General features: G+C 40.8%; 1 protein-coding gene across 2 annotated transcripts; it reads left to right on the top strand.

The window, feature by feature from the left end:
• Positions 1–25,961, top strand: cfap73 (cilia and flagella associated protein 73). 2 transcript variants are annotated; one of them, XM_059988264.1, is made up of 7 exons: positions 1–180; positions 4,377–4,482; positions 15,127–15,231; positions 18,763–18,963; positions 19,553–19,774; positions 22,120–22,275; positions 22,410–25,961. In XM_059988264.1, the coding sequence occupies exons 1-7, from the start codon at positions 125–127 to the stop codon at positions 22,473–22,475; spliced, it is 912 nt and encodes a 303-aa protein (XP_059844247.1). In that variant the 5' UTR covers positions 1–124; the 3' UTR covers positions 22,476–25,961. The 2 variants fall into 2 exon arrangements, with proteins under 2 accessions (XP_059844247.1, XP_059844246.1); XM_059988263.1 differs by lacking the exon at positions 1–180 and adding an exon at positions 596–871.
• The last annotated feature ends 74 nt before the right edge of the window (positions 25,962–26,035 follow it).

The raw sequence follows: 26,035 nt of genomic DNA on the forward strand, positions 1-26,035 counted from the left end.
CGTTGCCCAAGCAACGAGCCGGGCGATCGCCATGGTAACCCGAGCCGGGTGCGGGCCAGTGTTCTGATTGCAGTGGGACGCACTCGTCGCAAAGTTAGTCAAACCCCGAAAGAGTGAAAAAAAGATGGAAAAAAAAATGGAAGGCTACTTTAAAAACTTCTTCGAAGAAAAACTCATGGTGTAAGCCAAACTACTTTTTGTATCCTTATGGAGTGTTTTGCAACAGTCTGCCTTTCTGTATTGACTGGGCTTTAACGAATTTCTTTTAGTTAGGGGTTTAAAATTACACCGTTAGATTTATGGACTTATTCTAAAGTTTAAAAGCACTCGAATACTTCAGATGCCTGGAGATTTTAAGGCAGCATCTGTAGAGAGGGACGAACAGTCGACGTTTCGGGCCAAGTCCTGTCCCTACCATAGATGTTGCCTGACATAGAGTTCCTCCGGCATTGTGTGTGTGTGTGTTATTTTAAAGTTCATGTGATTTGCATCCTTTCAAAATGATAGAGTGGGATTTATGACCAATGGGTATGGTCTGGGCAATATATGGGTACGTTTTTTGGGGGGTCTTAACGGTATGACAGCTGCAGAGCATGGGAGGCCTAAAATCATAGATAGATACAAAGATTAAACCTGGCTTGAAACGTGATAGATCCCGTAAATACTATGACGAAGTTGTTGGTGGGGCTCGTGTACATCAACCCTCGTTCAGTTGACAGGTAGGGCAGGTGGAGACACAAGAAATGACAGACGCTGGAATCTGGAGCCATAATCTATCGGAGGAACTCAGGCGATGGAACAGAATCTGTAGGGTGAAAGGAATTTATCAACATTCTGGATGGAAGCCCTGCATCAAGACTCTTTGTAAGAGGTGAAGTACGGGGCTGAGACACTGTTGGGTTGGAAGGTGTGGAGGGGAGGTCTGATGTGCTGAGGTCTGTGACAGTGGAGGAGATGGTGGCTCTGTGTTGGTGGAGGGAGTTGTGGTTTGAGTGCTGTTTATCCGCATTCTTCAAGGGGGTTCCGGCTTTGCCAGATAACAGCCAGCAGCTCTGTTGCCATAAGGTAGGCGTCTGCCTCGTACGGTTATCAAGTTTCCAGCTTGTCTGCGCAACACAGTTGCCAAAGCCACATAGGCACACTTTCAATATGGAAGCTCATCATCCAGTCTGCCGCAGTGTCCCGCACTGTTGGACTCTTCCCTGGATCAGAGGATCACTGTCATTTACCAACATAGAGATGAAACTTCCAGGAAACACAACGTTCATTGGCGGCAGGTGGATTTTGGCGGAACTGCGCAATGAAAGCAGCCCGTGTCCATCGATCCCTCAAAGTCGCTCTGCAAGTTGATTGGGTTATTAAGAGTGGGTTAGCCTTATTAGTTTGAGGACTCAGTTCAAGAGCCGTAAGGTGTTGTTGCAGTTCTATTAAACCCTGGTTAGACCACACTTGGAATGTTGTGTTGAGTTCATTATAGGAAGAATGTGGAAGCTTTAGAGAGGGCGCAGAGGAGTTTAGCCAAGATGGTTGGTATCTGTCTCGGAGGACAATGGGTGATCATTATCATCACCACAAGCCTGGGCAGAAGGTATGGAGATCCTGAGATGCCCAGTTGTCAAGAGCCCCCTCTAGGCTCACCAGTGTAGTCCAAGAGGAAAGCTTATGAAGCCACATGTTTGGCACCAGCCTGGCTGCAGGAGCTGCCTGCAGGATGTTCAATGACGTCCAGCCACCCTAGGGGCTTCACTCCAGATTTGCTGTCTGGGTTTACCCCCATCTCTGGTGACGCTGCTCACAAGGCAGTGGGGCTGTTCACTCGTAGCTGAGGATCCGGTTCATGAGCACCAGGGGATGTTCTTGCTCCATGGGCCTGCGTGCTGCATATGCAGGGGCCAGACCTCCTCCCTGCCCTCTGTAGTTCAGCCTGAGTCCGAAAGGAGTTCAGTTTCTGTGTGTCACCAGCGAGGAGGCACTACATGAGGCTTGCTGTGGGAGAGGCTGTGTACTGGGGGGGGGGGGGGGGGAGAGATGGACATATTCAGCTCACCTTTTTGCAAGACTGCTAGCCAATGGTGGAAACTGAAAGTGAGAGTGACAAGCACTACACACTAGACACGTCACAACAACCATGTTGACACCAATTTACCAAGGTGCTGCCTGGATTAAAGAGCATGTCTTATGAGGTTAGGTTGGGCAAGCTCGGGCTTTTCTGTTTGGAGTGAAGTAGAATGAGAGAAGACTGGATAGAGGTGTATAAAATGATGAGAGGTAAAATAGAGTGGACAGCCGGCAACTTTTTCCCAGTGCTAGTACAAGAGGGAATAATTTTAAAGTGATTGGAGGAAATTATAGGGCAGATGTTAGAGGTACTGTAGGTATTTTACACAGAGAGTTGTGGATGTGTGGAATTTGCTGCCAGGGATGGGGATAGAAGCAAAGACATTTGGGAAGCTTAAGAGACAACCAACACCAGTACAAGGCTGATTTTCACTGTTTGGACATTGTTCCTAAGGACCTCGCGAATGTACCTCAGTAATCGTTTAAAGAATTATGCTCTGGATGCACTGTTGAGTTATTTTGGCTGCTTAGTTTAACTGAATAAAGGTCTATTTAATGTTAGGGTTCTATCTCCTGGGTTTGGTGAGTGAGCACAAGAAATTGGTGGTGAGCTGCTGTATCGTAGTGACATGGCAATCTCAGCAGCCTTGCACGCAATTCTACAACAGCAACAATCTCAGTTTGTGGGGTCCCAACTGAAGTTAATCTAAACCTTGACCAGCAGGTTAGCATTGAGTCCCAACAACTTCAGTGACAAACACTGAACAGAACTCACGTGAGCCAGTTCTTACATTCATTACCAACTTCTGGTTTGGGAGTTATGTTCGAATTGTGGCTCAAACATTATGAGGATATCTTCCGGGTCAAATTCGCCGGTAAAGATGACTTATGGAAGACATATGGGGTAGAGCTGTCATATCCTATGCCTTACCTGATGGTTCCAGAAAAAACTCCTGCATGCAGCCCGATCACTGACAGCAGCATAAAGGACATATGGACAAATCAAGAAGGAATACTGGGAATCATCCTTGTGGTGGAGAAATCCAGATGCTTTTAGCGGAAGATTCCATTTGCTTACTGATCACAATGCATTGTTGGCTATCTCTGGGTCCAAGAAAGGGATTCCACTGTCTTTGAAGATGGGTGACAATGTTATTAAGCTAGGAATTTTGAAATGTGTTACATGTCAGCCCAGAAACTTGTTCAGGCAGATGCTCTGTTCAAACTTGTGAATCAGCAGGTTACTGAAAATGAAGACAAAGTCATGGCTGTGATTTCAATTGATTGCAAAGTCCACTGGGTTGTATTGGATGCTGCTGAAGGACTTCTGGTCACAGCTGACAAGATCAAAGCAGAAGTGTCTGCAGAAGACAACTCACATCATCAGTGATCACCACTATTGAGGCTGTACCATCTTCTCGCAACTACTTTTGTTGTACAAAAGCCTGAAGACTCATACCAACCAGCTTCAAGAACAGCCATTCAGTCCTTAAACCAACCTGCATAACCGTATTCACTACCAGAATCTAGTCATTCCTGAAGGATCACTTCTAATGCCTCCCTAATCTCTTTAGTCCTTTTTCAGAACCCTGGGGTGTAGGCCATCTGGTACAAGTGACTTATCTGTCTTCAGACCTTTCAGCTTCCTAAGCACCTTCTGGGAACTAGTGACTACATTCACATCGGTCCCCCGTCTCTCAAATTTCTGGCATTGAGGACGCAAAGTACTTACTCACTTGGATTATACAAATGGACTTGACCACAAGATCCCTCTGCACATCAGTAGTGTTAAGGGTCTTTCCATTAACAATGTACTGTCTCTGTATATCTGATCTCTCAAAATGCAACACATCAAATTTGGCCGGGTTAAACTCCATCTGCCATTTCGCTGACCTAAATCCCACTGTATTCTTTGCCAGTCATTTAAACTACCCACTAACCCATCCATTGAAGATTTCATTACAATCATTTATATGAGGATAAAATGGACTTTTGCATCCAATAGATTTTTTTTGTTCTAATTAAATTGTTGTAAAAATGTGTGTAATTTATGTTTATATTTTGTTGTGAGTGTTTCTTGTCTGGTGCTGTGGGTCTGAGATGGTGCTGTAAGTAAGTTTTTTCATTGCACCTGTGCATACAGGTACTTGTGTGTATGACAATAAACTCGACTTTGTCTTTCATGATCTCTGTAGCATGTGATGTCAGGTTGAGAGTGAGGAGTAATTAGCATATTGCAGATATAAAAATAATGTGTGGATCAAATATGGCAACAAGTAAAATTAAACTTAAATAAAGCTTCTGTTCATCTTTTAAAGTGAAATGCCAAGCCAACCAACCATATTTGCAACAAGTGCAATGCAGTTATTGGAGAAAAGACGAGAATTGGCTGAAGTAGAAGCGGATCTTGCAAACGAAAAAGAGGTAAATAACCAATATGACAAAGGTTCAAAGTTAAACATATAAATATGGGTTCAGGGAATAAACATACAGATATGATTTGCATTATTTGCTTTAACGTTTCTCCCGAAAGAACCATTGTCCTACCTCATAAAGGAAGCTGTGCACAAGTTGGAAAGTGCTCCATGTCACATAGTCTGTAATCCAGATCACTCATTTTGATATCTATAATCAATACATCTATCATATTTTATTAAGCAGCACTGCCATTTTTACCTCTGAGACCTGCTTTATTCCACAATGTTCCAAACACGAGAAAATCTGTGTATGCCAGAAATCCAAAACAACTCACACAAGATGCTGGAGGAACTCAGCCAGCTGAGTTCCTCTAGCATCTTGTGTGTGTTGCAGGCTATGTCCACACTACACCGGATAAATCCATAACTGAAGTTTTTTCTCTTCATTTTTACCCTCTGTTCACATTAAAACGGTGTTTTCGTCCCCGGAAAACAGAGATTTTCAGAAACGCTCTCCAGAGTGTGTAATTTTGAAAATACCGGATTGGCCGGAGCAGTGTGGACGGGGTAATCGGAGACTTCTGAAAACACTGTCATTACGTGTGGAACAGATGCTGGTGGCAGCGCGCTATTTCATTGTTTACTTGAACGCAACCTAACAATTTCAGAACAGACGGCAACGAGACTGAAGCCAGAAGAATTAGAAAAGTACTCACCAAATACTTTGACACATAACTTACTGAATAAAAAAAGTATACTCACCTTGCCCTGTTTTCTGTCCTTGCTCGTATGAAGGTGGTTTACCTATTTATGCAAGTACTTCTCTGACAATAGATGTGTTACAGCCTAATGTAACATTGTATGGAAATACAAGATAATACTAATGCAGACATGTTTTATACATTTAACAAGGGGCTTTATTAATGTAACAGAGTTCGTCGGTTTTTCAATGTTCGTCGTCAGCCGGGTCATAGTGTCCATGAACTCTGTCGGTTGCCTCCGTATGCTCCAGTACTTTTTTTCAGTTTTGAGTCCTCCTGCGCAAGAGCCAACAGATGTCTGCCGTTTAAGTTTTCTAGTCTGTAATTTAAGAGACTACTAGACAGGTATATGGAGGAATTTAAGGTGGAGGGTTATATGGGAGGCAGGGTTTAAGGGTCAGCACAACATTGTGGGCCAAATGGCCTGTATTGTGCTGTACTGTTCTTTGTAACTAGACAAATGTGCACCAAGTCTTTCACTGTGAGATTCGACACCAAACATGTCACTTGTTTTCGGTAGTTGTGTCCTGCGCATGCGCAGTATGAGGAGATTTGCCAAAATATCCATTTTAAAGTGGACAGGGATATTTTTTAAAACACCTAGTGTGGACACCTATCATTTTTACATGAAACCAGCGACTTCAAAATTATCCGGTCTAGTGTGGACGTAGCCGTAGAGTATTCCTAAGTTAGCTTATAAATGGAATTCTGGAAATGGAACACATTCATTATTCCAGTTATAAACTAATAGTTGAGAGGTTTAGTTTACTGATTAATCTTTCATTTGGATTGAGAATTAGCTAGTATTTTATTATGTATCATTCAGTAAATTAGAGATTTTTAAAAAGGCATAATTCCTCCAATTTATATAATCATATTCTTGTATGCTGTGATGTAGTTTAATTCTGTAATATCTGTTCTCTTCATCGTTAAATCTACATCACCATTGAACACAATATGAAGGTTAGTATTCAGACCTAGGAGTTTAAGCCGTGTGGTTGTGCATTAATGTATTTGAAATTGTTAAGCCTGTGCCCCCCCCTCCTTTTTGAGAATCACAAGATCGCTATTAAGTCAGGTCAGGAGACCCAGGAAATGAGAGAGAGACGTTTGGAATGTCCTGGCCCTCAACGATACAAAGCCACGGAACAGGTCATTGTCTCTTGGAGACGGAATTGTGTATTGAGTACTGTACTTCATGGAAGCCCTCAGAGAATGACCAGAGGGGGTTGGTTGAGGGATTGCATCATCCCGACCTGATTGACATCTGAGACCCTGTGAGTCAGGATAAAAGAGGGTCTGGGGAACAAACCCTTGAGATGCACCAGAAGAAACGCTAGAACTCCTGTAACATCGTAATAGCTAAAGCCGGTGGAAAGCCCACGTGCGTCCTTTTCCATTTGCCTCGGAATTGGTGGGCCTTTACCACGGAAGCACGGCTTTAGCTAACACAAAGGAGAAATCAGCCCCAACGACTCTCGAAGGATTGACATCATAAAAGGAATGGGCAAGTTTTAAACTCTCTTTCTTGACTCCAACCAAAGGCTGCAGCCTGCAGCTGGAATAAACTAAAGTGACTTTTATATTTCCATTGGACAATACATTATCCCCTAGACAACGATAGAGCTATTTCTTATTGATTATTATTATACCCACGCTTTTAGATTTAGTATTGATGATGTATATAATCTGTATGTTTGCATTGATAATATTTTTGTGTATTTTTATCAATAAATACTGTTAAAAATAGTACCATCAGACTTCAATGGACCTCTCTATCTTTGCTGGTAAGTGACCCAGTTACAGGGTACGTAACAATTGGGGTTCTCGTCTCAGGATTTGACACCAAATTGGGAGGCCAGTGAATCAGGCCTGTAAGTCCAAACTTGGATCTGGTTATACGGGTAGCCAGACGGGAAACCAGCAAAGATGGACGTGGGTGAATTTATAGAAAACCCGACTCTGGAGGCGCTAGAGGCGGCCACCAAATCGGTCTTGATAAATATGGCGAAAGGTCTAAACCTCGCAGAGGTGAGGTTGTCAATGAAAAAGCGGGAGGTGCGAAGGGCTATAACTTAGTATTATATTGAGAAGAATGTGTTTGCAGCTGAGGTATTGGAAAATATCCCTGAAAAGGTACCAGCTAGTGGGACGGCTCAGTTAGAGTTGGAGAAATTAAGGTTGGAACATGCAATTAAGTTAAAGCAGCTGGAAAGAGACAGAAAGAGCCGAGACAAAGGGAGCATGAGCTCCAGCTAAAGGAGTTGGAGGTGAAAAGGGAGCATGAAATGCAGTTAAAACAGCTGGAAGCAGCTGAAAAGGAGAGAGAGAGAGCTGAGAAAGAAAAGGAAAGAGCCGAGAAGGAAAAGGAGGCAGAGAAACAGAGGCAACATGACTTGGAGATTGAGAAGTTAAGGCAAGAGCGAAGAGATCAGGGGTCAGACCGAGAGGAGCAGTTTAATGTTAGTCGGGAGTTGAGGTTAGTACCTCCGTTCGAGGAGACGGATGTGGATAGTTATTTCTTGCTTTTTGAAAAGGTGGCTGTGAATCAGAAGTGGCCCAAAGAGCAGTGGCATTGTTACAAAGTGTGTTAAAAAGGAAGGCACAATGAGGATATACAGCATTGTCCATGGAGGAGGAAGAGGAGGAGAGTTATGACAAAGTAAAAGCAGCCATTCTCCGGATTTATGAATTGGTACCTGAAGCATATAGACAAAAGTTCAGAAGTTTAAGGAAAGGGTGGAATCAGACGTATACCGAGTTTGCCTATGAAAAGGGTGTGCTCTTGGACCGTTGGCGTACAGCAGAAATAGTGGAAGAGGATTTTTGGCGTCTCAGGGAGTTAATTCTGATTGAGGAATTTAAAGGTTGTGTTTTGGAGGATATCTAGATGTAATTGAATGAGAAGCCAAATAAGTCCATCTCCTAATTTGCTAGGTTTGCAGATGAATATGCCCTAACCCACAAGACAAAGTTTTCCTTGAATAAAAGTTCCCAGAGAGACCGTGGGAACGATAGAGAAAGCCCGCCGGCTGAGGCAGAGGTCCCGCCGGGAGCTAGTGGTAAGAGTGGGGAGGGGAGGCAAGACGGCCAGAGATTTCCGGGCTTGACCTGTTTTAATTGTGGAAAGGGGGGACATATTGCATCTAGGTGCTTTGCTCTGAGGAAAGAGACAGGAAAAGGGAAAGCAGCAGTCCCTATTGGATGTGCCATGGTAATCAGTAAATCGACAAGAAAGCCCCGGGTAGACAAGGTACAAGAAGTGTCTGAGACTTGTATGTCAAACAGAATTGTGTCTGTGAGAGAGGGAGACCCACCAGTTCCCGTGCAAATCTGGAGAGACATGAGGGCTGAACTGTCATTGATTAGCAGTAAGGTACTGGATTTTGGTCGCAAGACGGGAATGGTAGCTGTGAAAGGAATAGGAAAAGGGACGGAAGTGGTGCCCTTGCATAGGATCATTATGAATTGTGAGCTAGTCTCTGGACCAGTTGAAATGGGGGTGCGATCAGAATTCCTGAGAACTGACGCGGACGTCCTTCTAAGTAATGATTTAGCCGTTGGTAAGGTTTGTTCAGCAATGAAGCTGACGAGACAGCCGGTGGAGGCTCCGCCCCTAGATTCCAAGATCTATCCCACATGCGCGATCACTCGCCGCATGTCAAGAAAGGCAGCTGAGAACGAGAGCAGTTTAAATCCGGCCAGTATCGAGTTGGCCGAGATGTTTCTACCGACCCTGTACCACAAGGGTTTAGAGGGTGGTAAAACTAAGAGTAGTAAAGTGAAAGAGAGTAAGGGAGAGGGGGTAGACCTGCCCTTAGCGAGGAGAAAAGTTCTAGAGGCACAAAATAAAGATGAGAAACAGATAAAGCTGTTAAAAGGTCCAGAGTTGGACATGGATGATCTGTCTGGGTTGGCAGAACTGTTTGAAGAAGTGGAAAATTCTAAAGGTGTCCCCGATAATGAAATGAGGGCAATCCTAGATGAAAAGGGTGCCCTTGCCTTGAAGAAGTCTGCTGGGTTGGCAGATGAGGTTGTTTCAGCCCGTGGGGGTGAGTTTACTCTGGAAGGGAGTTGCCCAGAGAGTAGCTGGGAGAATCAGGAGAATTTAGAATTTGGACCGGGTACGGGTATTGAAAGCCTGGAAGAGGCAAATATCCCGTCTGAGTGTGTCCAAGATGTGGATGCACATGGTACTGAACCTAGTAATGGAGCTCAGAAAAAGTCTGAGGTATTTGATTCGGTTGTAAAGGAATGCAGTCCTTGTGGGTCAGATGGACTTGGTTCAGTGAAGAAAGGGTTAACCTTGGTAATAGTGGGAAGTGAGAGTTCCCAGGTGTTTGTGCTCGAAGGTGTGTTAAAAGTTAGTGAGGAGATCAAAGGTGGTGAGATGGATATTATTATTGAAGGAAAAGGGAAATATGTAGTTCCCAAATTGAATGAAGAAAATTTAAAGGCTGGACTGATATCAGAAGCAACAACCAGGCTACAGAGACAATGGCTTGGTACCACAAAGCCTGTGAATCAATTACAGGTTGACTTGGAAGGTAAAGGGGCCCCACATGCTATTGTTATTCCAGAGTGTGGTGTGAAAAGGCAGAATTTGAAATGCTGTTTGAACAAAGAGTTTAAACTGAAAACTAATAGCCTGAAGGGTCCTGAAGAGAAAACTAGCAACTTGCGTAAAATTAAAGAATTGGGTGGAAATTCAGAAGATGGTCTAAGTTTGGAACACATTATTGATAAAATAACTCCTATGGAAGGAGCGGACGAAAGCCTATTTCGCCAGGTTGTACAAGCTCCCCACGTGGGAATTAACCGGAAAAGAGGCGAGGGTTAATGGGGACGCCATTTTTAAATAGCAGAAGCCGGTTTTAAGGGATTTCAACAAAGCTTGTGAATAATAAAAGACAACCCCCATGGAAGCCTGCCTGTTAAGTTTGAAAGCAACATAAAGATTAGTATTTGCATGAACTTTTGTAGTATACCCGTAAGCTAAGATCACAACTCTTTAGATTTTGTTCGCTAAAGAAAAATAAGACCTAAAAATAGGTGGTTATTAAATTGGAGTCTGATGCTACAAGACTTTAGTAAGGTACAAGATGTTAAGATATGAAAGGAAGTGACAATGTAATCGGTAACCATCTAGATACTGAATTGAATGTATAACTGTATTACTCTGTAGAAAAAAAAAACTTTTGTATTGTGTTAGATTCTAAAATCCTGTAAGACTCTGTATTACTTTGTTTTTTCCCGATGGTAAAAAACGTGTTGAAGAAAGGGGGTGTTAAGCCTATGTCCCCCCCCCCTCCTTTTTGAGAATCGCAAGATCACTATTAAGTCAGGTCAGGAGACCCAGGAAATGAGAGAAAGACGTTTGGAATGTCCTGGCCCTCAGCGATACAAAGCCACGGAACAGGTCATTGTCTCTTGGAGACGGAATTGTGTATTGAATACTGTACTTCATGGAAGCCCTCAGAGAATGATCAGAGGGGGTTGGTTGAGGGATTGCATCATCCCGACCTGATTGACATCTGAGACCCTGTGAGTCAGGATAAAAGAGGGTCTGGGGAACAAACCCTTGAGATGCACCAGAAGAAACGCTAGAACTCCTGTAACAGCGTAATAGCGAAAGCCGGTGGAAAGCCCACGTGCGTCCTTTTCCATTTGCCTCGGAATAGGTGGGCCTTACCACGGAAGAATGGCTTTAGCTAAAACAAAGGAGAAATCAGCCCCAACGACTCTCGAAGGATTGACATCATGAAAGGAATTGTCAAGTTTTAAACTCTCTTTCTTGATTCCAACCAAAGGCTGCAGCCTGCAGCTTGAATGAACTAAAGTGACTTTTATATTTCCATCGGACAATACATCATCCCCTAGACAACGATAGAGCTATTTCTTATTGATTATTATTATACCCGCGCTTTTAGATTTAGTATTGACGACGTATATTATCTGTATGCTTGCATTGATATCATTTTTGTGTATTTTTATCAATAAATACTGTTAAAAATAGTACCATCAGACTTCAACGGACCTCTCTATCTTTGCTGTTAAGTGATCCAGTTACGGGGTACGTAACAAAATCATACTGATATTTACTGTAAGAACCTTGTGAAGAGCGATGTGATTGAATCACAGCATCACTGAGTAGCACAAATACAATCCTCTTTTGAAATGGTGACCTTAAAGTTATGTGTGGCATCAAAGAAAGTAATGGTAGAGTAACCATGTTCTACTGGGAGAAGATCAGATCGTATCTTCAGTTTGGAACATTGAAATGTTTTGCCCTTTCTTCCAAAATTGTCTATTACTAAGAAAAAAAACAATCATGCCCCTTAATTATCAATATTTCTTTGTAGAAGATTAAAAGATGTGATTTAGACCATAAGCCATAGGAGCAGAATTAGGCCATTTGGCCCATCGAGTCTGCTCTTTTGTTCCATCATGGCTGATTTATTATCCCTCTCAATGCCCATTCTCCTGCCTTCTCCCAGAGCTGTCAAATGTTCCTCATATGTTAACCGTTTCATTCCTGGAATAATTCTTGTCAACCTTCTCTAGACCTCTCTAATGCCAGCACATCTTTTCTTAGATAAGGGTCCCAAAACTGCTCACAATACTCCCAAGTGTGGTCTTACTAATGCCTTATAAAGCCTCAGCATTACATCTTCACTTTTATTGTTTTAGTCCTCTTAAAGTGAATGCTAACATTGAATTTTCTTTCCTTACCACCAGCTCAACCTGCAAGTTAGCCCTCTAGGGCAGGATTTCCCAACCTTTTTTATGCCATGGAGCCTTATCAGTAAGCGAGGAGTCAGTGGACCCCAGGCTGCGAACCCCTGCTCTAGGGAATCCTGCATGAGAACTCCCAAGTCCCTTTGCATTTAAATATTTTCCCCTTTTAGAAAGTAGTCTGCACCTTTATTTCTTCTACCAAAGTGCATGGCCATACACTTTTCTACACTATATTCCATCTGCCACTTCTTTGTCCATTATCCCAATCTGTCTAAGACCATCTGCAGTCTCCCTGTTTCCTCAACACTACGTACCCCTCCACCTATCTTTGCATTGTCTACAAACTTGGCCACAAAGCCATCTATTCCGTCATCAAAATCATTGACATTTAACATGAAAAGAGACAGTCCCAACACCATCCCTCATGGAACATCAATAACCCCTTGTTGCCAACCAGAAAAAGCGTCCTTTATTCCCACTCTTTGCCTTCTTCCAAACAACTAATTTTCTATCCATGTTAGTATTTTTCCTGTAATGCCGTGCACTCTTATTTTGTTAAGCAGCCTCATGTGCAGCAGCTTGTCAAAGGCCTTCTGAAAATTCATGTGAACAACACCCACTGACTCTCCTTTGTCTATGCTGCCCGATTTTTCTTTCAAAGAATTCCTACAGATTTGTCCGGTAAGATTCCCCCTTAAGGAACCCATGCTAACTTTGACCTATTTGATCATGTGCCTGCAAGTACCCTGAGACCACGTCCTTAACAATTGACACCAACATCTTCCCAACCACTGAAGTCAGGCTAACAATCCTATCATTTCCTTTCTTCTGCCTCCCTCCCTTCTTAAAGAGTGGAGAGACATTTGCAATTTTCCAGTCTTCCAGAACCATTCCTGAATCTAGTGATTCTTAAAAGATTATTAACAACACCCCCACAATCTCTTCAGCTACCTTTTTTGGAACCCTGGGGTGTAGTCCATCTGATCCGGGTTACTTATTTATGATTCAAAGATTCAAAATTCAAAGCACATTTATTATCAAAGAATATATAAATTATATACCTTGAAATTTGTTTGCCTACAGGCAGCCACATAGCAAGAAATTGAACAATCCAATTAAAAAGAGGACCAAAACCCACTGTTCAGCGAAAGGGAGAGAGAGAAACCCATATATCACACAAAAAATAGAAGCAAGCTAAAAGCATCCTGAACCAGACCAAGTCCCAGATCTGCCCCCAGAGCAGCTGGAGCAGGCCCTTCAGACCTTTCAGTTTCCCAAGCGTGGCGCGTGGCCAAATGGTTAAGGCATCGGTCTAGTTATCTGAAGGTCGCTAGTTCAAGCCTCAGCTGAAGCTGCGTGTTGTGTCCTTGAGCAAGGCACATTGCTCTGCGACGACACCGGTGCCAAGCAGTATGGGTCCTAATGCCCTTCCCTTGGACAGCATCGGTGGTGAGGAGAGGGGGAGACTTGCAGCATGGGCAACTGCAGGTCTTCCATACAACCTTGCCCAGGCCTCAGTCATCATCGAAAATCGATGGACAGCCGAAGAAGAAGAGTGCTCCTTATTGATAGAATTTGAACTCACTTCTTTCCCCAGACACTCTCAAGTTTCTGACATACTGCAGTGTATGTCACAAAATGCTTTTTAAGTTCTTACACAAATTTCTTTGTCCCCTGTTACTACCTCTCCAGTGTAATTTTCCTGCACTCTGATATCCATTTACACCTCTCTTTTACACTTTATCTATCTGAAAAACTCTTTTAGGTGACGTGCCACTTTATCTATCTGAAAAACTCTTTTAGGTGACGTGCCACATCTTTTGAGAACTGTCAAAACTCTTCATGATGTGGCTTTCTGATGATGGGGTTGTCAATGTTGTTCCAACAATATGGGACAGATCCATAATACTGTATAACTGAAGATTCTTGGGCCAGCACAAGTTCAGTGTAGGCAGCAAAACTGGATTAGAGAGCCTGGGTTATAAGGGGAGTCGGCCACACTGATAGTTTTCTTCCCGGGAGTGCAGGAGTATGTGTGCTGACCTCATAGAAGTTTATAAAATCATGAGTGGTGTGGTCGAGTTGGGTACCAATCATCAACTCCTGTGCTGTTTACTCCATTGTTTTTTAAAATGCGTTTTATTTAGGCTTGGTGATCCATCCATTTATTGAGAGGGAGAGAGAGAGAGAGAGGGAGAGAGATCTAGCATCTTAATAAATGAATGAATCTCTCTCCCTCTCCTCTCTCTCTCCCTACCCCCTCAATCACCCTCCTTCCCTCTCACCCCCTCACTCCCCCCTCACCCACCCCCTCCCTCACTCACTCCCCCTCACTCATCCCCAACCTCTCTCAATTCCCCCCCCCCCACATCACACCATACCTTCATTAATGTCAGTCTTTGGAAGACGTATACAAGGTGTAAATCTCAAACCATACATTCCTTCTACCTCTACACACAGACTATTATTTATGTCTCTTAATGGGGCATATTCTTCTCTTTCCTTGACAACAGCTGCCACTATTTTTTAACTCCTTGCGTTCTTATTTTCTTCTTTTATTGAATTTCTGTAGCTCCAAACTCTAGCACCTTAACAGCAATATTAAATTCTAAGTGCATAACGTAAGCTTCCTTTTTTTTTTGTCTTTAATTTCCGTGACATTCTTGGTGGCCCAGAAATGGAGATCTCTGGCTTGGTCCTGCTAAATCTAGTACGGCCTTTCTTGTACTGATTAAAAAAAGATTGCTTTGAATCCATCTTAAGAATTCCAAACAACTGGGTTCACACAGTCAAGTTTACAGTGCACTGGAATTCCAGTTTCATTATACCATAGCTCCTTGGTTTGATACAGAGTGTCTTTCTCAAATCCACTGTGTCAATGCATTGCCACGTGATTTTGTGTAAGCCCAGTTCTTTTTCCATGGGTCTGAGACAGAACTGAAAATTGCAACTTTATCATTTGTCTGCTAATGCTACTGGAAATACTTTTCTTTAATGCGCATGTTAATTTCCAGGGATAAACATTAAAAAAGGATTTTATAACTGAGAGTGAATAAAATATTCTCCCAGAAATTTGACCAGTGAAATGAGATCTAGTATTCTGAGAACTTACTGTATATGTTTAGTTTTATTAAACCCTGCTTCCTTTGCAGGAGTTCCAAGTGAAATGCAAAATCTTGAAGCAGAGAAGAGAGGACCTAATGAAGAAAGAAGAGGAGCTGAAACAGTCCATACAGAAATTTGACAAATTCTTAAAGGTAAATGGTGCTTGGACTGGTGAAACCATTGGGATCATTTTAGCTGGCTTTTGGGTGTCAGATAAAAAATATTTGTGGATAATAATAATTGAATTGAAACCTTAATTAGTCAAGCTTTGGGCTATGTTGTTAATGGCAGTGGCCAAGGTTTAAAGTGTATATAAGTACATAATAAATACGGAGAAGTAAATAAGTGATGTTGAAAGTGAAGTTACACAGTGCATTACTTACATTTTGAGAAGTTGTTAATTGGCCATCCTGCAGGCATTGTTCTCATCTAGGGGATTGTGAGGATTAGGATGAATGCAGGTAGGGAGATTGCCAGAATGATAACCACAGTAGAGCAGGAGATGATCAAAAGTCAGAGGGAAAATAGATTACTGTCCTGCAAAGTACTCCTGAAAGAGCATGTTGAAAGAAGGATCGGAAAGGAATAACTTCATGAGGGACAATACCAATATGGGGACAGAGAAGAGCGATACCTCTGAACGATAGTGGGCCAAGAGTTCCGAGAAAGTGTTAAAGATGTTGTAAAGTAGGAAAATGGAGGCAGGAATCCAATGAAAGTAATGTAGTCCAGCAAGTTAAAGAAACAATTGATCTGATAGTTTCCAAGGGAAGGAATATGGGTAATTGTTAGGGATCAGATGGGCCTACAGAATTAGATCATGAAATGACTGTTTTAAAAAATAGTGAAATTAACAATTAGTAACTATAATTTATCTGTACAGCAATGTGCACAGCTTCAAAAACATATTGGGGAAATTGAAGATATTGATCTGATATACTGGGTGAGCTGAAACTTACAGTTAACATATAAAGGACAGGGCAAGTGGTGAAATACTATGGGATCTAACACAGACGGAAGTAGAAATGGGGTAATAGTGTTAATTAAAGATTGCATTGTAGTAAAAGTAACTGATAATCAGATTCAGGTTTATTATCACCTGCATGTGACGTGAAATTTGTTAACTTAGCTGCAGCAGTTCAATGCGAAACACAATCTAGCAAAGAGAAAAATAATAAATAAAATAAAACAATAATAGTAAATAAACAAATAAATCAATCATGCACATTAAATAGATTTTTTTAAACGTGCAAAAACAGAAATACTGTATATTTAAAAAGAGGTAGTGTCCAAAGATTTGATGTCCATTTAGGAATCGGTTGGCAGAGGGGACGAAGCTGTTCCTGAATTGTTGCGTGTGTGGCTTCAGGTTTCTGTACCTCCTACCTGATGGTAACAGTGAGAAAAGGGCATGCCCTGTGTGCTGGAGGTCCTTAATAATGGACACTGCCTTTCTGGGACACTGCTCCCTAAAGATGTCCTGGGTACATTGCAGGCCAGAACCCAAGATGGAGCTGACTAGATTTACAACATTTTGCAGCTTTTTTCGGTCCTAACATAAACCATAAGAATTGAGCTAAACTATAAGAAAGAATCGATCAATGGTACTAGAGTGAGGAACGGCCTGATGTTCAGACCATTTAAATGCTGGGCCTGATTGAAAAGGCAGGGCGTCAGGGCCAGAGGCGAGGGTCAGACCAGTTTTGCTCACTGCTCTGTGACATTTACTCAGCTCTGCACTGAACTGAGGCTGCGGACTGCTCTGGCTTCATGTCTGTGGTCTCGTTTTCGTTCTGAATGCCATTTGCTTACTTTTAATATTTTAAGCTTTTTTTCCGTCTATACATTGAGTGTTTGACAGTCTTTTTTTTTAATGGGTTCTCTTGGGTTTCTTTGTTTTGTGGCTGCCTGTGAGGAGACAAATCTCAAGTATAATGTATACATACCTCGATAATCAATGAACTTTATACTTTGAAGTTCTGGGATATTCCACAGAATATTAATGTAATTATTGAGAAAGTTAGAACAGCAATGGGAAATATTTGAAAAGACTATCAAAAAGGTTTAGGGAAAATATATTGCATTTTAAAGACTAACAAACTAAAAATGAAAACAAGATAAATTAATGCTAGGGTAAAACTAAACAAAAAGGAATCACTTTGAACTTCTGAATCAGAATTATGTTTATTGTCACCGGCATGTGTTGTGAAATTTGTTAACTTTGGACTTGAAAGGAAGGCTGACAATAAGATTTAGGAAAGAAGATGACAAAGGGAAGGGAAAAGGTTTCAAAATAAAGTATCTATCATGGAACATACTCTAGCGAGCAGAAACAGCAAAAGGAAAGTAGGGACCATCAGATGATGAACAAGTTGATGGTTTCACTAACTTCAGAATTAAATAATTACTCTGCCTCATTGTTTACCAGGGAAACTAACAATATGTAGGTGGGGAGGAGCACTAGGGACAGGATTAAAAAGAGCTGTTAAGATATTTGCAAAGGCAAGATGCAAAAGAATAAAATCCTTGGTTCAGATTGTACATTGAAGGAACTTAGGAAAATATTAACAGAGGCATTGTAAGGTAAATATAAAACTTACTTGGGAAAAGAACTAATACCACAGGACCAGGAATTCCTCCTATTTTTAGGAAGGGAGATGTAGGAGAATTTTAGACAAAATAGCTTACTGTTTGTGGTGGGAACAATAAGGAAATCTTTACTCGAGTGCAACAGAACATTGGTGCCATACACTGGCACAGCTAGTACAGCTGCTGCCTTACACTTCCAGTGGCCTGGATTTAATTCTGGCCTTGGGCGTTGACTGTATTCCACGTTATTTCCCAAAGACGTATCTTGCTTTCAGCATAATTTCCGATTTGAATATTTGTGTGGAGTTTCCCAATATTTATCTCTGCCTTTTTGTAATTCAGTGAGGTTAGGCTGCCAAACAGATGTTCCAGAGAGAGCTGTGAGCTAATGTCAAAGACTTGGTTTTGGCCTGATCCATCTGAGACGTTTCCGTCCACACTTATGGACCTGATGATGCCAAGTTGCATGTGGCATCTTGTGCAGTTTGGTAGCATTGTGTGTAAATAGTTGCTAGAAATACGCCATTAGAGCATCACTGGAGAAGGGGACTAACTCGAGTATGCTCAGCTGAAAGAATAAGCTGAGTATAATAGTTGAGAAAGGACAAAATTATGAGTGGTACAGATAGGAAAAATGCAAGCAGGCCTTTTCCACTTAGGCTGTGTGGGACTACAACCAGAGGTCATGGGTTAAGGGTGAAAGGTGAAACACCTAAGGGGATCATGAGGGGAGACATCTTCACTTAGAGGGTCGTGAGAGTGTGGGATGAGCTGCCAGCGCAAGTAGTGCATACGAGCTCGATTTCAATGATTAAGACAAGTTTGGGTAGGTACTGGGATGCTTGGGGTATGGGGGGCTGTGGTCCTGGTGCAGGTCGATGGGATTAGGCAAGTTTCAATGATTCAGCATGGGCCAAAGGGCCTGTTTCTGTGCTGTACTTTTCTATGGCTCTTTGACTTTATGACTATCAATGGCCTGTCATAAATATGAATTATTTGTCTTGCGAGAGAATACAACCTACTCAAAATATATACTTATAGACAAAATAATCAGCATATTAATGTTCATGATTTTATTCCTGTTCCCTCCCAAGGAGAATGACGCCAAAAAAATTAGAGCTAAGAATAAACGAGTTACTGAAACCGAACTAATAAAACAAAAAGACAAAGATATTCTGAAACTACAATACGAACAGGATTCGCTGATCAGGAAGAGAGAAGACCTAAAGAAGAAAGTGGAGGCTTACGCCATTTATCCAAAATATTTGGAGAAAGTAATAAAAGTATCAAGTGAGGTAACTGAAAAGAGTAATGCTTTACACTTATATAAATACATGATGTAATTCAAGTGGACTACTTTTGGAATAGAATCTTGTGTTTCATTAGCGCACCCAATGTATTTAAATTCTCAAAGTTTTCACTGAGGCTAAAAGGTGGTGCTAGAGGTACAGGTACTGAAGGCTGTGTGAAAGGGGAAAACACTCAGCACTTCAGGCAGGCAACACCTTAAGTCAGGACAGAGAAAGGGAGAAAAACAAGTTAGTTTTCTTCAAGAATAAAGTCTCAGTTGTCTGAGTGCAATTAAACTGGGGGGGGGGGGGGGGGCGGAGGGGAGGGGTTGCAAAAGAGCCCAAGTTGCTGAAGGCTTTGTTGATGATAGAAAGCATTTTGAGATCAGTAGAAAGGTGGATGGGGATCTTCTTGAACATTACCAAGGAAGGTGAAAGCAGTCAGAATTAATACAGAAGATGAAAACAGCAGTGTTCAATTATTTTAATGATGACATTTTCTTTTTTATTCTCTCAAACCGTGGCTGACTGAATAAAAAACTTTTTCCAATTCTGTTTGTATTTGTATTCCAACTCTCTTTCAATTCTCTTCAAGTTTCAGAATATCCAGATGGTGAATCATCGTTTTGAGGCTTTGTTTCATGCATATGATACGCTCTTCCAAAAATACCAGGGAAACCAAGAAATCATGAAGACAATTAAGACGGATCTTAATAACTTAATAACAGAGAAAAGCAATGAAAATATGAAATACCAGAATAAGCTGGCAGCGCTGAAAATTTCTCTGGAAACAGCCAAGTCTAAAACCTTAAAATGGGTATGTGTCACCTGGGGACCAAGACTTGATATCCTAGATTTTGGCTAACTGAACTGCTAGTGGTGAATTACTGCTAATTAGATTCAGAGGGATGTGCAAGTCAAAGTTCAAAGTAAATTTTATTATCACCACATACAACCCTGAGATTCTTTTTTCCTGTAAGCATACTCAGCAAATCTATAGAATAGTAATTGTAAAGAGGATCAGTGGAAGATCAATTAGAGCATAGAAGACAACAAGCTGTGCAAATACAAATATAAATAAATAGCAATAAAAATAACGAGAACATGAAATAACAAGACAAAGAGTTCTCAAAGTGAGATCATTGGCTCAAGAACATCTTGATTGGTGAGTTTAGCTATCTCCTTTTGTTCAGGAGCCTGATGGTTGAGGGCTAGTAACTGTTCTTGAACCTGGTGGTGTGAGTCCTTAGGTTCTTGTACCTTCTACCTGATGGCAGCAGGGTGGTGAGGATCTTTGATGATGGATGCTGCTTTCCTACGACAGCGTTTCATGTAGATGTTCTCAGTGGTTGGGAGAGCTTCACTAATGATGTACTGAGTTGAATCCACTACCTTTTGTAGGATTTTCCGTTCAAAGGCATTGGTGTTCCCATACCAGGCTGTGATGCAGCTTTGCTAAACGTACATAGTTCCCCACCTCCCACAATAATTATATAAAGTCTAATATGATTATGGATCCATATGCACCCTTGCACATAACAATAAAGTATTAATTTAAATTCCCTGCATATACTCCTGTGTAAATTTAATATTTTCTATTTTACTGATTTGTTATTTTTATAAAATTCATATGCTTAATTTTACTCAGGTACACTATGTGTATAAATGAAATTTATTGCTAGGAAGACAGACTAGTGTGCTTTAGTGTTGGTAAAATGAACTGCCTAGTTTCATTCAGGTGTATTGGTAATGGTCAGGAAAATAAATCTTAATAATTAATACAAAAATCTGAGCTGGTAACTTGATCAAGGAACCAAAAGCTTATTTATAAAAAGTTATACCTCACTTTGGTTATATGAGTATAGAGCAAGTACTAATAAAAATTATTTTCAGGAACGATTTAATCTAAAAGGACACAATGAATTAGGGTAGTGTTACATGGGAGCTTCCAAATCATTGTTACATGATGGTGCGTTACAAAAGGCGGCACACCAGCCTAGCCATAAAGCAACCAGATATCAATTGCCTGTGATTTTGTGGTACGTTGCTCTCTTCACTGAGGTGTGCTCAGTGAAGATGAGGTGAACCACATATGCCAGGGTTTCAGAAAAAGCTGGAACAAAGTTCCGTTCACCCACATTTTGCTCTGCGGCAGTCTGCCTGCTCCATATGGAGGTGCTTAAGTCACACGAAACAAATATGTAAAATAGTAACGTAGAAGTCATTGTTCTCTGCCAATATACAGTAACTTGTGTGGTTCCCCGCTAACAGCAGGGTGAAAGTAGCAAACGAGGTGGGAGAGCGGAAAGCTGATTGGATAAGGACTTACTATTCGGGGGGGATGGACTACAGGGTATAAATACCACCGTACTGGACATGCCTAGACATCATTCCTAATGAAGGTGGCAGAGTGTGTCTTTGAAACGTTGGTTATAATCAGTACCTGTACCTGGCTGGATGCCCTAGAAGAGTTTGTTTGTTACGTTCACTAGTTTGGCTTTTTGGTATCTTAATAAAGGTTCTTCATTTCGGTGGATTAATAGTATGCTGAACTTTTCAGGCAGGAATCTCTGATCTCATGTTACTGCAAGTTGCCTTGCCAAATCCTGGGGACAGTCTGTGAGCAAATCTTCGAGCTTCACTTGTTTAGCATTGACCACAAAACATGGGCCAATATTAACAAAAAGACATTTTAGGTGATTAAGGCTCCAGAGGCAAAAATATGTTTCTTTTGAATAGTATAGTTGTGTGGTGAATTGTGTGGAGGATGAGAAGAGACATGATAGAGGAATACAAGATATTAAGAGGAATAGATAGAGTGGACAGCCAGCACCTCTTCCCCAGGGCACCACTGCTCAATACAAGAGGACATGGTTTTAAGGTAAGGGGTGGGAAATTCAAGGGGGATATTAGAGGAAAGTTTTTCACTCAGAGAGTGGTTGGTGCGTGGAATGCACTGCCTGAGTCAGTGGTGGAGGCAGATACACTAATGAAATTTAAGAGACTACTAGACAGGTATACGGAGGAATTTAAGGTGGGGGGGTTATATGGGAGGCAGGGTTTAAGGGTTGGCACAATGTTGTGGGCCAAAGGGCCTGTACTGTGCTGTACTGTTCTATGTTCTATGAAAATAAATAATTGTACTGTTTTCTAATTATACAGGAATCCACATGGGTACATATCCAAAATACAGCAGCAAAAAGAACGCTTGACTTGGGCATGATAAAAATGGCCATTTTTAACCTTTATGCACATGTAAAGAACACAGACATGGATATTGATGCTGTTACAGAAGACACAGATGCACAGCTTACCATAGTAAGTTGTCTATTACTTTAAGGTCGTGTTTATTTCTATTCTGAATGCAAACCTTGAGATGTGCTGTATATAGGTAAAAGCTTTTGAATGCAATTTGGCACAAAGTTACTAATTGTTTTTGGATTTTTTTCCAGGTACAAGAATACATTATGCAATTAAGGGAGATTATGCAGGATTTCAAGAGAATGGAAAACAGTTAGCTCACCCTCAGTTGCAGTAAATTGCAAATTATTTTAAACTGTTATTGGTTAGAAAATACTACAGAATGAAAAATCAAGTTTTACATATGTCTATAATTGAAAATAAATTGAAGTTTTTGTATTTAAAGGACATATAGGTAAAACTCAAACTATCACTGAATGTATTTCTCTAATGTTCACATCTTTGTAAGATCTACAGCTTGTGTCAACTGTGCTGCAAAATGGGGCCGCTTAAACCAGTACTATATACCAGTCAGTTTAACCTCAGTGATGGAAAAAGTTCTTGAAACAAGTCAGGGAGGGAATTCGCAATCAAGTGTGGCTTCGTGAGAGAAAGTCAATATGGATCTGTTAAAGACAAGTTATGTGTAACTAGTAAACACGAGGAAATCTGCAGATGCTGGAAATTCAAACAGCAATACACACAAAATGCTGGTGGAACACAGCAGGCCAGGCAGCATCTATAGGGAGAAGCACTGTCGACGTTTCGGGCCGAGACCCTTCGTCGGTACTTCATTGGAATTGCAACAAGAGTGTGTGATCAAGTGAAACACAAGAGGCTGCAAACACTGGAAATAAGTTTGATCTTAGTGATGGAAAAAATTCTTGAAACAAGTCAGGGAGGGAATTCGCAATCAAGTGTGGCTTCATTAGAGAAAGTCAACATGGATCTGTTAAAGACAAGTTATGTGTAACTAATAAGTTTTTGGTGCTGGAACAGAAAGAGTCATATATGAAATATGGTTGCTGAGGTATAAATCGACATTTGACAAGGTGCTGCGTAGTCGGCTTTGATTGACGGTCATGGAATAAAAGGGGCTGTAGCAGCACGGATAGAAAACCAGCTTAGTATCAGGAACAGACTAGTGTGGAAAAGCTATTCTCCCAGACAGGAAGAAATTGTCAGAGGAGCTCTTGAAGGGTCAGACACTTAAGATCAATGCACTTCATAATGTAAATGATTTGGAATTGTATTTGAACAACACAATTCCAAATTTGCAAATAACATGAAACTTGAACAGCGAAGAATAAAAGGACAAGCCAGAGCAAACATGTATATACAGATGAAATTTAATGCAGAAAATTCTGAAGTCTTGTGCTTTGGTAGGAAAATGAGAAACAAACTAGATCGAAAGGCATCATATGAAGAAGTTACGACAGAAATCAAATAATCGGCATAGTTCATTGGAAGTGCCAAGGCAAGGAAAGTGATTTTGAACATAGTAAAAATCCACATTTTTATATAGAATCATATAAATTTTAAAGAAATATTTACTACTATTTAAAAAAAATCTGTATCTGTAGTCTCCACCAAGCCCCCAGCAGCACATTCCAGGCACCCTCCACTCCTTGTATAAAATATCTGGCCTGCACATCTCCTTTGAACTTCTCTCTTTCATCTTAAATACATATGCACGAGTGAACTTCTGTCAGTCCTTCCGCTCAGCTTGCAATGCTCCAGACAAAACAACCCAAGCTTCTCCAACCCCTTCCTAAAGCATTTGCCCCCTAATCCAGGCTGCATCTTGGTAAAACTGTTCTGTGCATAAAGAGCAAAGGAATTTGTCACGATCAATACTGGTTTAGCCGCAGCTGAAGAATTACGTCCAGTTCTAATGCATTTTAGAATAGAATGTTAAAGTTTTGGAGGGAGTGCAGACAATTCCAGTGATGAGAGACTTTATGTGGATAGAGGGAAAAAGCTAAAGTCATTCCCTTGGAATAACAGGAATCTGTGAGGTGGTATATAAAATTATAAAAGGTATAGTTAAGAGTAGATGGAGAGAAACAGTTTATTTTGCTAGAAAGCCTAAGAGCTAAGGGATTAAAAGAACAATGATAAACAATTTTTTTTTACACACAAGTGTGTTTTAGAGTTTTGAATGAACTGTCAGAGTGCAGTGGAGGTAAGTTAATTGTTGCTATCAGAATGGAGCTGGATAGATATCTGAAAAAGGAAAATGTTTTGGAAATAGCAAATGTTTAATATTACAAGTAAATTTATCTGAAATGGTTTTTGATAGTCATGTATAATTATCACAGCAAAATAATTCAAAAATTGATGGTGCAGTTTTGGTCTTATTATCTTATAATGGGCACTTTCCACATGAAGATTAGTGAAAATCCTATAATGGCAGTTAGTGCAATAGATTTAGCAAACTGGACTTGGTATGCACTCTGCGTGGAGTTCACTTTAGTTGTATGAAGTGACGCAAGTTTCTTTTTGCTTGTTGAAGCAATTCCTGATTATACGATGTAGGGCTTGCAGGGCTTTTATTTCCCCTCATCAAGGCTACCAGACTGAGGCAACTGTATTCATTGCAGAAATGACATATTGTGCCACCTGTCCCACACCCCTCCTACATTGCTCCACCCCCACCATGCCTAACATCCTTTGCACCCACCAGACTGACAAACTTCCTCTCTCTCCGCTTCACATTGACAAGTACAGAACTGTGCAAAAATAATAGCCATCGAACAAATCAGAGAAAAAAAACACAAAAGCATTCTTGAAACTTTCCATAGCTCTCCTCAGTAACTTCTGAAAACTTGGGATAATCATACAACAACTTTTACATACTCCAAGAACTTTAAATTTTAGCTAAAAGTGGATTCCTTCACCATCATCTTTGTAATGTAATATTTCAGAGATTATGTAACTGGTGTGTTATTATTTGATGAAAAGGCTGGGTGATGAAAGACACTAAACAATTGTTATGATTAAAATAATGTGAATGTTGAAATCAACATGGTAAACCGGTAGCAATCTCAGTTGTGGATTTAAGTACTAAACTTAAGCCGACATCAATGGAATGCTTCTTTATTGCAGATGAAAGCCATTGGATGAAACAGTCAATAAGTATGTCTTTGTATCTTGGTAGATGAAAAACAACTTCAGCATATGCCATTAGTCAACCAGCATTTCCTCTTCAGCCACCATCAGATGAGTTATTCTCAATTATCAGTGGTAATAAGCTGTCATATTCTTGTACGGTACTGATAACTCTCCATGCACAATCAGTTTGAAGATGTCTGATACCATGTTTTAACCACAATAAACAGGTTTTGTTGAAATTGCCAAACTACTTTCAGCATTATTTTCATTCTTTATTTTACTATTATGGTCAGCTAAAAATGCATGATTTTACAATTCAGAGAGAGAATTTCATTCTAATTATTAAAATATGGAGCAGGATCTCAGAGTTTCACTGTCTATTCCAAGGTTCCAATCAGAATGGACTGTCAGTTATAGAAAGTGCAGAAATTTGCGCATCAGAAGGAATGGAATCTCTTTGAATCGCGTGGCAAAATTTTGTAGCTGTCTCTCATTGGAATGCTTTTAGCATTACACCAAGGAGATTGCCTTTTGGATCCTACACTAGGGCAGAATCAAAGACCCTGCTGAATTCTTTGTGTTTGAAATTATTTATGTTATTTTAAAATTAACCAGAACATAAATATTTCCAGCAGATAAATTTAAGAATTGAAAAATCAATTACATCTTCTACTGCCAGCAAAACCCTGCTCCAAGCTCGGTCAGCTGATAGAGGCTGAACGGG

The sequence above is a fragment of the Hypanus sabinus genome, chromosome 13 (assembly GCF_030144855.1).
Source record: "Hypanus sabinus isolate sHypSab1 chromosome 13, sHypSab1.hap1, whole genome shotgun sequence".
Classification (NCBI taxonomy): domain Eukaryota; kingdom Metazoa; phylum Chordata; class Chondrichthyes; order Myliobatiformes; family Dasyatidae; genus Hypanus; species Hypanus sabinus.